The sequence below is a fragment of the Phodopus roborovskii genome, unplaced genomic scaffold, assembly GCF_943737965.1.
Source record: "Phodopus roborovskii unplaced genomic scaffold, PHOROB, whole genome shotgun sequence".
In the NCBI taxonomy this organism is placed as follows: domain Eukaryota; kingdom Metazoa; phylum Chordata; class Mammalia; order Rodentia; family Cricetidae; genus Phodopus; species Phodopus roborovskii.
This window is the reverse complement of record NW_026126447.1, coordinates 31804743-31816659: the sequence shown is the minus strand read 5'-3', so window position 1 is coordinate 31816659 and position 11917 is coordinate 31804743. Positions and strand designations below refer to the sequence as shown.

At 45.4% G+C, this 11917-nt stretch overlaps 1 protein-coding gene across 1 annotated transcript in view; it reads right to left on the bottom strand.

The window, feature by feature from the left end:
- Positions 1-321: 321 nt before the first annotated feature.
- Positions 322-11917, bottom strand: part of Pgm1 (phosphoglucomutase 1) — a 56835-nt gene continuing 45239 nt past the window's right edge. The window contains exons 9-11 of the mRNA XM_051188229.1: positions 8402-8585; positions 6067-6201; positions 322-1010 (exon numbers count right to left, since the gene is read on the bottom strand). Coding sequence (XP_051044186.1) covers positions 921-1010; positions 6067-6201; positions 8402-8585 — 409 coding nt within the window. The 3' untranslated portion in view covers positions 322-920. The remainder of the gene's footprint in view (positions 1011-6066; positions 6202-8401; positions 8586-11917) is intronic.

The following is an 11917-nucleotide window of genomic DNA, read 5'->3' as shown; positions in this document are numbered from 1 at the left end:
GGCTGGGGCAGCCAGTACCGCAAACCATTTATATGGTTTTGCTCTACCAGACCCACCAGATCTGAAAATCACCTTCTTTACTGCACCAATCTGTATCCAGAAGCCGCAGTCCTGATGGGATTGAAAATTACACTTCTTAAATCTAAGGATTTTCACCTTACACAGAAATCAAGTTTTTCTAGCTAGGACATCAAAACAAAATATAATCCCTCCTCACCAAACAATCCACTACCCCTAAACAAAATACACCACCCCTCCCCTCAAACAAGGCAGGCAGTCTGTTTTCTTTCTCTGAAGTTAAGAGTGAAGAAGACAACAGGCAACAGTAGTGCATTCTGTTTAATATCTCAAATATCTGTGTAGATGGGATCATGCTGCAAAACAAGGCAGAGATCTGTAGAGAAGCATGTCTCACTCAGAGGAAAACTGATTAGAGAGAAGGCACCAGAAACCGTACTGTCAGACTGCATGTAAACAGTAAATGGGGAGACTTTCACAGTGGAGCAGGAACTTCAATACCATTTGGCTGGCACATCCTATGACAGAGATGTCCTTAGTGCTGCTGCTGCTGCTGTCACACACTGGGCACACCCTACAGACAGAAGATAGCCTTAGTGCTGACCCTCAGCCCCAGACTTTCCACTGTGATGTAAACAGTACCTGATGCTAGGAGACAAAGGCCCACACAGCAGCGGTTCAACAGGACAAGAGAGGGAACAGTCGTGAGTGTGGGCCCTCAGGTCTGCTTCCCCTCTCCCACATACAGTGGCAGTGCCCCACAAATGGCTATTCATCAAGTGGGATGTAAAAAAATCAAGTCCTAAAAAGCCCAGGCGAATACACTGTTTCTGTCCATGCTCTTCAATCAGGTGGCGTGGATAGGTCCTGGGTGGAGGGACGTACCACGTCTGGCCATCTTTTTAGGTGATGACAGTGGGGGCAGTGCGTCCTGTCCTCTCCTGGAGCTGGGACACCTTCAGAGCAATGGAGATCAGGGGAGCCAGCATGACCTGAAACACAAAGGGAAGAACCTTTTCCATCACTTTGTAAACAGATCCCTGGTCCATGAGTCCAACCACCTACTCCAGGTCTCCAAGATACCTGAAGCTCTTTTAAGTAATAGAGCAAACCCGAGACTGGCTCCAGCACCCCTTACTTCAGCGAGCCAACTCCAGGGTCTACCCTGCAAAGCAAGTAACCAAAGCATTCTGGGTGCTTCCTCTCCACGCCCCCCACATTCATCCCCTCAAGTGTCAAGCTGTAAATGAATCTCTTGTCGTGGTACCACTTTTCTACAACCCTCTGTCATGACTCCCACTAAAACACTGCTCTCTTAGCTGGGTCCTTCTGCATCCTCTGAGCTGATGCTCACACTGCATCCAAAGAGATCTTTCAGATGCAACCCCCTCCTTCACAGCTAGTTTTCACTGGGGGCGTGGGGTGTGGGTTCCACTGTTAAAATAAATCATCTTTGATATTAGACAAATGAAAACTACATCTAGTTAAACTACCTGTTTTACAGAAGAAACTGATACCACACCATACCAAAGGTGTACAGTGATTGGACACAAATGGCCCAAACAGGACATTTTCTTGCCGCTACTGTCTTTCATCTATATCAAATCATGCTAACTGGGAAAGCCAGCTCCACCAGCTGAGACCATCACATGCCACTGCCTTTGGGCCTTAGACATGGCAGCTAGAGTAAAGGCAGACACTCCCCAGGTGGCTGGTGGTGTCTGCAGGCACGAGAGAACCCCAAATGTTTTCTATGATCCTCTATCCTGGGAATTTAGGTTCAGAAGAAATATAGTTTTTCATCCCTTCTGTCTAGCAAGGGCTAGGCTTTTACCCTGAAGATAAAAAGAGAGATAACCATTCCCTCTTTCCTCCTTTTCTCTTTCTCTATAATCCTAAGGGCCTGTGGTGCAGATCCCAGGGCCCTTGGATCAAGTTTTAGGGAAGCCAAAATCACACAAGGATGTGGAGATTACTGACGCTGGAACCTGGCTGCTGGAGAAAGTGTGACAGAGGAGCAGACTCTTGTGGCTCTGTTTTAATAAACACAATTGCGCACTGTGTATCTAGTCAAGGTCAGACAGCAGAAGGTTGGCTGCAAGGACAGACAGAAAAACAGGCTGCCACCTAAAGGTCAAGTTTCAGTTTTACAAAATGAAAAGGTTCGGATGCTCTGCTGGGAACAATGCAGTGCTCTGTATCACTAAACAAAATACAAACAAACAAACAATTAGAAATTCAGGGTCAATGTCAGAGAAACTAGGATACAAGGAGGAATCTAAGGGATTCATACAAGGTCCCTCACAGAAGGGGAAAGGAACAAGATCTCCTGAGCATATTGGGAGGGGGTAGGGCAGTGAGTGGAGAGGGAGTTAGAGAAAGAGAAGGGAAGGCGAGAACATGTGGGACCAGGAAGAATGAGTTGAAAAAAAAGATACCACAATAGAGGGAGCCGTTTGGAGAGAAAACTGACTCTAGAGAAATGCCCAGAGACCTACAAGGATGACCCCAACTAACAATCTGAGCAACAATGGAAAGGCTACCTTAAATGCCCTTCCCTGGTAATCAGATTGATAACTAACTTATCTACCATCATAGAGCCCTCATCTAGTAGATGATGGAAACAGAAGCAGACACCCACAGCTAAACACTGAGCGGAATTCCTGGAATCAAGTTGCAGAAAGGGAGGAGTGATAAGAAAAGGAGTCAAGACCAGGCTACAGAAACCCAGAGACCTGAACAAGGGGGAGCTCATGGACCCCCAGACTGATAGCTGGGAAACCAGCACTGGACTGACTCAACCACCTGAATGTGGATCTCAGAAGACCTGGGCAGTCTAAGGGACCTCTGACAGTGGAACCAGAAGGTATCCCTGGTGCACTTAGCCTAGAGGCAGGAGGGAGGGCCTAGTCCCTACTCCAAATGACTTGACAGATTTTGATGATCCCTCCTGGAAGGCATCACCCTCCCTCCCTGTGGAGTTGGGTGTGGGGAAGAATGGAATGGGTAGGAGAATGGGATGAGTGGGGAGTTGGTGGGTATGGGAGGGAGGGGGAGGGAACTGTGATCGATATGTAAAATTAGAAAAAAATAATAAATATTAAAAAAAAAGAAATTCAGGGTCAAAAAGTTGGAAATGAATTTTTCTTTTTCACATGTTTAGTGTGTATATGTGTATATCCACACATGCATGAGCACAGAGTCATACAACAGCACACATGTGGATCTAGGAAGACAGCTGGGGGGCCAGTTCTCTCCTTCATCATGTGGCTTCTGGGGTTCAAACTCAGACTTGGTAGCAAGTGCCTTTCCCGTCTCAGCCACCTCATCAGCCTTGAACTTCTTGATTTTTAATGTTTTAAAGATGCCTTTATTTTGTGTGTGTGGGTGTTGGCCTTCACGTATATAGGTGCACGATATGTGACTAGTGCCCAGGGAGGTCAGAATAAAGTATCAGATTCCCTGAAAGTGGAGTTATGGATGGTTCTGAGCTTTCACGTGAGTGCTGAGAACCAAACTGTGTCCTCCACAAAAGCAGCAAGTGCTCCCAACCTCTGTGCATCTCCCCCGCCCTGGCTGGTTCTTTCTTAAAAGCTGATCTCATCTGCCAACCCCAGGGATGAGACATTTAAAACTCACTGTCTCCCCATAGCCCTACCATGATGTGAAGTTATCACTGCACCATTTTATATACTAGGAAACCAAGACACAAAAACATGTAACAAATCACCTGTGTACACAGGTCTTCCGTGATGGGAAGAGAGTTAAAAATAAAACCTTCCTAACTCTGCAACCTATATGCTCAAACCCACTATAATAGGAGTCTCCAAATTTGAGTTTTATAAGATTTTATTAGGTACTAGAAGAAAAGGGGTTTTGCGCAAAAGTACAAATGACACACATTGTTTCACTTCTTTTTAATAAAAATTGCTTTATATTTAAGATATCAAATGTAATTTTTAAAAAGTTGGTTCTTTGCAGAATGATGAGGCTTATGAATGCTAAGTAAGCAGGCACTCTACCATCAGGCCAAACTCCCAGCTCCCAACAGGAACTATATAGGGAAGTGATTACTACTGTCAAACTACCTGAAATAGCCAATCTCTTCATAGCTCTTTTTATGTCGTGGTGGTAGTGAAGACATCAGCAATATATTTTCTTAGAAAAATGTATGCACTTAATGCAGCATTATTAACTACAGGCGCTAGTGTGGCTATGAAACCCCCAGACCTCTTGCATCCTGCAAGTCTCTTCCCTTTAACCAACATCTCCTGACCCTCCCCAGCCCCTGCTAATGACCCTTCTCTCTGTGTCTGAGTTAAACTGTTTCTTTTCCACTTCCACAAATAAATAAGCTCATGTGACACCTGTCTCTCTAGGACAGACTTATTTTGCCCATATAATATTCTCCAAGTTCACCATGTGGCTGCAAATGGCATGACTCTCTTATTTTTAAGATGGAATAATTTTGCATCGTGTGACCTGGTCACACCTTTATCTCTTCGTCTGTGGGACTAATAAAACGGGACAACTTTGGAACTGAGAGAAGAACTGCACAGCAATTGGCTTGGAGGTGCAGCCATCTCCTCAGCATTGCGGTTCCAGTGTCTTTGGACACACACCCAGGCAGAGACTGTGGATTGCACACGAGTTCTTCGTAATTTGTTTGTTTGTTGGGGGTGTCATACATTTTTGAAAGCTGCAATACCAGTGTGCTTCCTATTCCCCAGCATCAACATTTATCCTTGGTCCTTTTGCCAACAGTCAGTTGGGATGGGGTTGTAACTTATTGCAGGTTTCACCTTCACCCTTATGAATAGGGACAGGGCCTCCTTTGCACATACCTCCTGGCCGTTTATGTCCTTTGGAAAACGGCTGCTGAATTCTTCAGCAGATGCCACTTAAATGAGCGCCTTTCAGGGCATGCTGCCTTGAGCCTTTATGGGAAAATATGAGCTGTGAATCGCTGAGAGAGCATGTGGATATAAAGCTCTGGCTCTGGAGCATCTGCTAAGATGAGTGCTGTGAGGAACACACTTGGGGAAACTCCTCTGTGCACCATTTATCCTCTTAGCTCCACCGTTTGGTGACTATCCTGGAAGTCCAGGACCCCTGTTCATTCCTACGTATGCCACAGGCACCCAACTCAGTAGGCTGCAAGTCAGTGGACTTTTCCAGCAAGACGCAGAAAACTACCTGTCTCCGCTTGTCCCTGACTCTGACAAAGCTGGAACCAGCAAATGCTGTCAGAGCAGGTGACCTACCAAGTAAAGCGATGCATGACCAAGGACAGGCCAGACGTCATACATGAACTGATGCAAAGATCCATTCTCATGTAACTGCCACTGAATAGAGCTCATGCCTAGGAAGTGCTGCTTGCCTTTCTGTGCCTCAGTGCCCTCATCAGTATAAGGGAGAATGAGTCTATGTAGTTTGAGAATTAAACAAATAGGGGCTGGTGCTTGATACACGAGCATTAGCACATGAGTTACATCTCCAGAACCACACACAACAAGCTGTGCATGGCCGTGCACATACTTAGAACCCCAGCACTGTGAGGTGGAAAGACAGAGGAGGTCACTTGTCAGCTGCCAGCTTAGCTTCGGGTTCAGTGAGAGACCCTGTCTCAGGGGAATGAGGGAGATGATAGCAGGGCACTGGACATCTTTCTCTGGCTTCCAGGAACACATAGGCATACAGGCATACATCATTACATCATTACATATGCCATTCACACACGTGTGCACGCATGCGCGCGCACACACACACACACACACACACAGGAGACATAGAGAGAACGAGATTATTAACCAAGTGTATTTATGCAATGGGCTTAGTAAACAGCAAAATGTTCAGGCAAAATCTAACTGTCATCATGGTTGCTATTAGTCACTTTGCCCTAACATACTACAAGAGACAAAGGAAAAAGCAACTAGAGCTGGTGACCTGATGGGTTGTTGAGAACGGGCACCGATGCCACAGGTTCAGCGGACCACAATCACTCCCTCGAACCAAAACAACGAATCAGGTACAGGGCACAGGCATTACCTGGGGATCCTGATTGATCTTGGCAGCATCCTTCTCATAACTATCAACATACAGTCGAATGGTGGCCCCTGCACTCCCGGTGCCACTCAGTCTGAAGATGATACGAGAACCATCTGCAAAAATAAGCCGCAAGCCCTGGAAAAAGATAAGCAAAGGGTTTTTCCCCCATGAACACTGAAAGGGAGACTACAGACTGGCAGACATGAGGGGTTCATTTGGAGATCCAGTCTTATCCACTGGGAGGGATTAGATCCTTGATAGATGGCAGCAGTTGAGCCCTGTGAGTCTGCCTTCTATCAGCCTCACTGCATCCAGACAGCGAGGCTTAACTAATGTAGGAGCAGCATTTCCAGGGTCATCTGGGAGAGACAATTTTGGTGATGCTGGACAGCATAAGGCTCTTACCCCTGCCCATTTCCCTGTGATTCATGGACTGGTCATTTCAGCTTGAAGCTTAATAAATAAGTAAAGCTGTTAGATGCGGGATTTGACTTGAGGCTCTGGAGGGAACTGCAGGCAGATGAGAGGAAGGGCTCCGAATAGAACACTGGGAGGGAATCTCAGAAAGGGGCCATGTGCCCTGGGCAGTAGGGGCAGATGCTCATACTAACCCTGCATGATCCAATGGTCAGTCACCTGATGACTGATAACTCAAAGTGAGGTCTGTGGTGGTGCAGGGCCTTTTTCTCCTTCCCTTCCCTCCAGTACCTTTATGCCTTACTTAAGGAGAGGTCGAAGACTCTCAGACAGCTATTTTCCCAGTGTAAGCAAGAGAGGCTACATCAGACATTTGCAGAAGGTCCCTTCACTCTGTATGGGTCTATTTGTATGATGCCAAAGACTGACCGGATGGAAGGGACACTTCTCCCCTGGCGCTTGTCACCACTACACAGTTCTAGCTGTGCCATTCTTTAGATTTGATGCGAGGACACAGATGAGAGACGCAGAAGGTGTTCTCTCGCTAGTTAACAGAGACGGCACATTCACTCCCATCCAGCATGTTTTGCTTTCTAGAAGTGTAGCAGGGTTGTCCTCACCCCCAAGCTTCAACTTGAAGCTTCTGAAACCTCCTCCCTATGTTTACTTTGGGCCATTTCTCTCCTCCCCCATCTTCCCGCTAAGTGCTCTAGTTTCTTACAAAGCGGTACTGCTGTCTCCTTCCTTATGGCACAGAACACAGCTCCAACTTCCCACGATGCCACTGCCCTGTCTCTCCCTTGTGGATGAGGTGCCTGCAGAGTTGAGGACTTGTGTTCTGAACTTATGCTCTAGCTCTTAAGGCTGCACTACAACCTCTGGCGCAGCTCTGCCAACCTCTGGGCTGCTCTGCCATCCTCTGGGCTGCTCTCTCCTCTACAGGCCTCCTTCCTGCAAGACCTGAGTTATGGTCATCCAGACTGATCCTGAGTCCTCATTCACTGAGAAGGCATGAGGCTATACCACTTGCTAACACGGAGACATAGGGAGGCTCTACTCTCTACAGGGGGGCTTCCAGTGACTCCCAAAGCCCATCTCCTCCAAAACCTGGCAGATGCCATGTAAGAGCAAGCCAAAGCTCTGTGTCCCTTTGGGAAAAGCAAGCAGGAAGGTTAGGGTGCACCAACACCTTCATCCCCTTGTCTGTTTCTGAATTCCCAGGCATGACGTCATTCCTTGACAACAGGCAACAGTGAGCAGACCCTGGGTGCTGAATGACTGTGAGAAGGAGCAAGAAGGGTAACCAGCCAGGAGCCTTAGGCACCCATCATGAGAAACCCCAGCCATCTGTCACCACCCAGGGCAGGTCAGATTGTCAGCTATGCTGTCCTACTAAGCACTGCCTTGTCAGATGGCCATGGATAATTAACAGTGGAAATTTCTAACCAGGACGCCTTCCTTAGAGAGGCATATTCTTATTGTGACTCTAGAGTATATTTTGTTGACTCTAGAGTATATTAAAGGAGTGCACACATGACATCATACTGCTATCGTGTCTGAAGAGAGAGAAACTGACATCTAGGGCCATAGTAACAATTTTCAACATCTTTAAGACTTTCCCACACATTCCACTTGGCATTTTGGATATAATTTTAGGGTGTACAAAAATCCCTCTGGCATCTAGGCTCAAAGTGCTAGCATGGAGGTACTGCAAAGACCCGTGGCAAAACAAAACACCAAAACAAAACAAAACAAAAAAACCACCCTCCCTATGAGAGTCACATGGAACTGGGCAGAAAACCAGTTGAGATCCATTGCCTCAGAAAAACAGGCCCTGCCAAGGAAACACAACCTCGGGCCTTTTTCATTTTTTTGCTTGAGGCTTCAGAGATGACACTCTGGGGTATCTCTCACTTACCTGATTTCTTGAAATGCTTCCATCGACGGGGTCACTATATTCAAAGTTATCAGCTTTCTCCACAGTGTAGACTTTATCGTTTGCTGAGAACTGCTTCCCCACAAAGGAGCGGTCCAGCATCAGGGCCTCCAGGTCCTTCATCATTTTGCTTGCACCCTCAGCTTCCACCTCCTCGTAATCATACCTGGAAGAAGTTAAGTAGCTGAGACCCCTGAGTTGACATTAGGGCATCCAAGGCAAGCAGCACTGTCATCCTGTTTGGTCCTCCCCTACAGCTATCTAACTTCAGGAGGCTGGCAAAACCTGTGAACTCATCAGCCAGCAGGGAGAATGTGTGCTGGGGATGAAAGGAGGGTTCAGAGGAAAGGGACAAGACCTTCTGAACAACCAGAGAACTCCCGGGTTGGCTTTTCTAAACAAAGAGGTTCAAGGATGCTTTAAGGGCTTCAAGGAGACACCATCTACTGCTGCATCCCTACATCTTGAGGAGGGAACATGACCAGTTCTATTACCTCCCAAGAACTCTGGGTCATACCACATGACTCTGGTCCTTCTGGTCATACCAAATGCCTCTTGCTCTTATGAGGTAAAGGCTATACCTGCTCTCAGTTTTGGAAGCTATGAGACAGTGGCTAAGCAGAGTTCCAGGATCCACAGAATTTCCTAGAAAAAGGCTGGAATATAACACACCAGATAAGCAGCCAAAAGCTACCTAGTTATGCTTCAAACACCAGCCTCCTTCAGCAGTGAGTGTATTCTGATTTAAATTTAGCTTGGTAGAGGGATGCCTTAAGTGGATAATAAGGGGTCAAGAAAAGAAAACAGCTGTAGCACAAATGAAATTCTGTGATTATTATTTTTCTTTCAAGACTTGTTCTCAACCTCTTTCTTGTGAAGTTAAAGACCTTGGCATGCTTTCTTCACCTGATGGCACATATCCTCTTGAAACAGAGGCCCGAGATGTCAGAATCCATTTGCTTGCTATAGTGAAATGAGTACAAGATGTGCAAGATAACACCTCTGAGACACGAGGAGTACTGGAGAATTAGAGCCAACTTACTCTGGCTCCAGGAGTCTACGAAGCTGAGACAAACTAGCCCCTCTGTCCTGAAGTTGGCACTTTCCTCCAGTTAAAATGATAAAGAGCAAGAAATTACAACCAGGCTTCTGTGCTTTATGCCTGTGACCTTTGGGTGTTTGGGAGAGGCGATTTTTAAATCCCAAACACAGAGGGCTGGAATGGAAAGAATCCTGTCTTGGTAACCAAACAGAGCAAGCTACGCCTCCAGCTTCTACTAGCTGCTTGCTGCATAGAAGGGTCAGCTGTCCTGATTCTCAGAATCTCAGTTGTCTTATCAGATGATTGTCTTGAGGCTCAGGTGAGACCCCCGGTGCAGAAGGTGACTAGCACTACTGCTCAGTGAATGGAGGGCACAGTGGAGTCAGCATGAATCATAAATGCGGGTTCTGAAGACTGGATTTGCAGTGCTTGATTGGCAGTTGCATTCGATAAGCAGTAAAAATATGGTGAACCATTGCCAACATGGGGGTGTGTTTGTGTATCAACAGTGAAGCTCTGAGCACCACTCAACCTTACTCCACTCTGGCTACCGTTCATTCTTAAGATCATTCATGTCTATTCAAGGAGTGTTTTCAGGGTGTCTGTATGACTCAGGGGACACCAAAGAACATAACAACAAACATGCTGTTGTTTTTGTAAAACTCTGGATCTACAGCATCCATGATTGCTACTGTGAATTACCAGGTGTTCTTGCTCCTAGGGAGGACATCCCTGATTGGTTCCCAGGACTTCTTCAATGATAACACATGGTAGTCTTTTGTTTGTTTGTGTAATGCATTCAACAAAAGAGTAATCCTCTTAAAAGGTTAACAAACTCAAGTTGCCTAAGGTTTAATATGCTTCTGATTCCCTGAAGACCATGGATTATCAGTTCTGGAATATAAATACTTTCTTTTTCTTCTAAAAGTATCTAGTCCAATGTACCCATTTTATAAAAAATGCAACTAAGGAAAAAAATAAGAACCAAACAAACAAAAATAGCCAGGCAAAAATAGCCTTTTAATGCCAACACTTATAAGACAGAGGCAGGCAGATCTTTGTAAGTTTGAGGCCAGCCAGAGCAATATAGTGAGTGAATTCCTGTTTTTTTGTTTGTTTGTTTGTTTTTTAAATTTAAAAAATGAAACAGGTCCAATGAAATTATATCCATAAATTTCTTACATATACTGCTTTATCTAATATCCCTTTTCATAAAAATATTGAGATTCAGGGAAACAACTATTTGATTTTTCACTTAGTAAGGGATAATCAAATTAGAAATAATGAAAAACCCCAACTAACAATTTGAGCAACAGTGGAAAGACTATCATAAATGCCCTTCCCTGATAATGAATTGATGACTAACTTATCTGCCATCATAGAGCCCTCATCTAGTAGCTGATGGAAACAGAAGCAGACACCCATAGCTAAACACTGAGCCCAACTCCTGGAATCCAGTTGCAGAGAGGAAGTAGTGATAAGAAAAAGGGTCAAGACCAGGCTACAGAAACCCACAGAGACGCTGACCTGAACAAGTGGGAGCTCATGGACCCCCAGACTGATAGCTGGGAAACCAGCACTGGACCAACTCAGACCCCCTGAACATGGGTCTCAGTTAGAAGGCCTGAGCAGTCTAAGGGACCTCTGACAGTGGAACCAGGATGTATCCCTGGTGCAGGAAAGGACTTTGGGAACACATCCCCCATGGAGGGATACTCCCTTAACCTAGAGGCAGGAGGGAGGGCCTAGTCCCTATTCCAAATGACTTGACAGATTTAGATGACTTCTCCAGGAAGACATCACCCTAATGTAGAGTGGGTGGGGGGGATGGGATGGGAGGGTGGTCGGGGATCATGGGACAGTGGGAGGGAGGGAGAGACAGAGAGGGAAGAACTGGAATTGATATGTAAAATAAGAAAAGTAAGTAAATAAATAAATAAAAAGAAATAATGAAAAACACTACTGGCAAAACGTAATTTGGGGGTACAAGGGGTTGACCCCTAAGCTTCCCACATACTGACCACACGGACACTTCACTCTCCCACTCCTCACATTTTAACACGTCTTAAAAATACAAGTATATATGATAAAGAGCTGTTAAGTGTTCTTAAATAATTTTTCCTACAGAATAATTAGCACCTGGGATAAAGAAAAATAGATAGTAAATATTTTTTGGATCAATGGATGAGATGCTGACCAGTATCATGGGATCCTATTAAATGAGTCAGAAAGTTGATCTGAACTGAGCATTATTTCCAGAATGTAAGGAGAAACATTTCCAGGCTTTTTGAGCCTCAGAGTTTACAAAACATCTTCAGACTCTGATTTCACTTAATTCTCTCAACAGCCAAACCAACATTCCTCTTTCTACAGGAAACTGAACACAGAGGTTAAACTCAGAAATGAAATAAAATTCAAATCTATTTCTGTGACTCTAAACTCGATGTTATTACCCT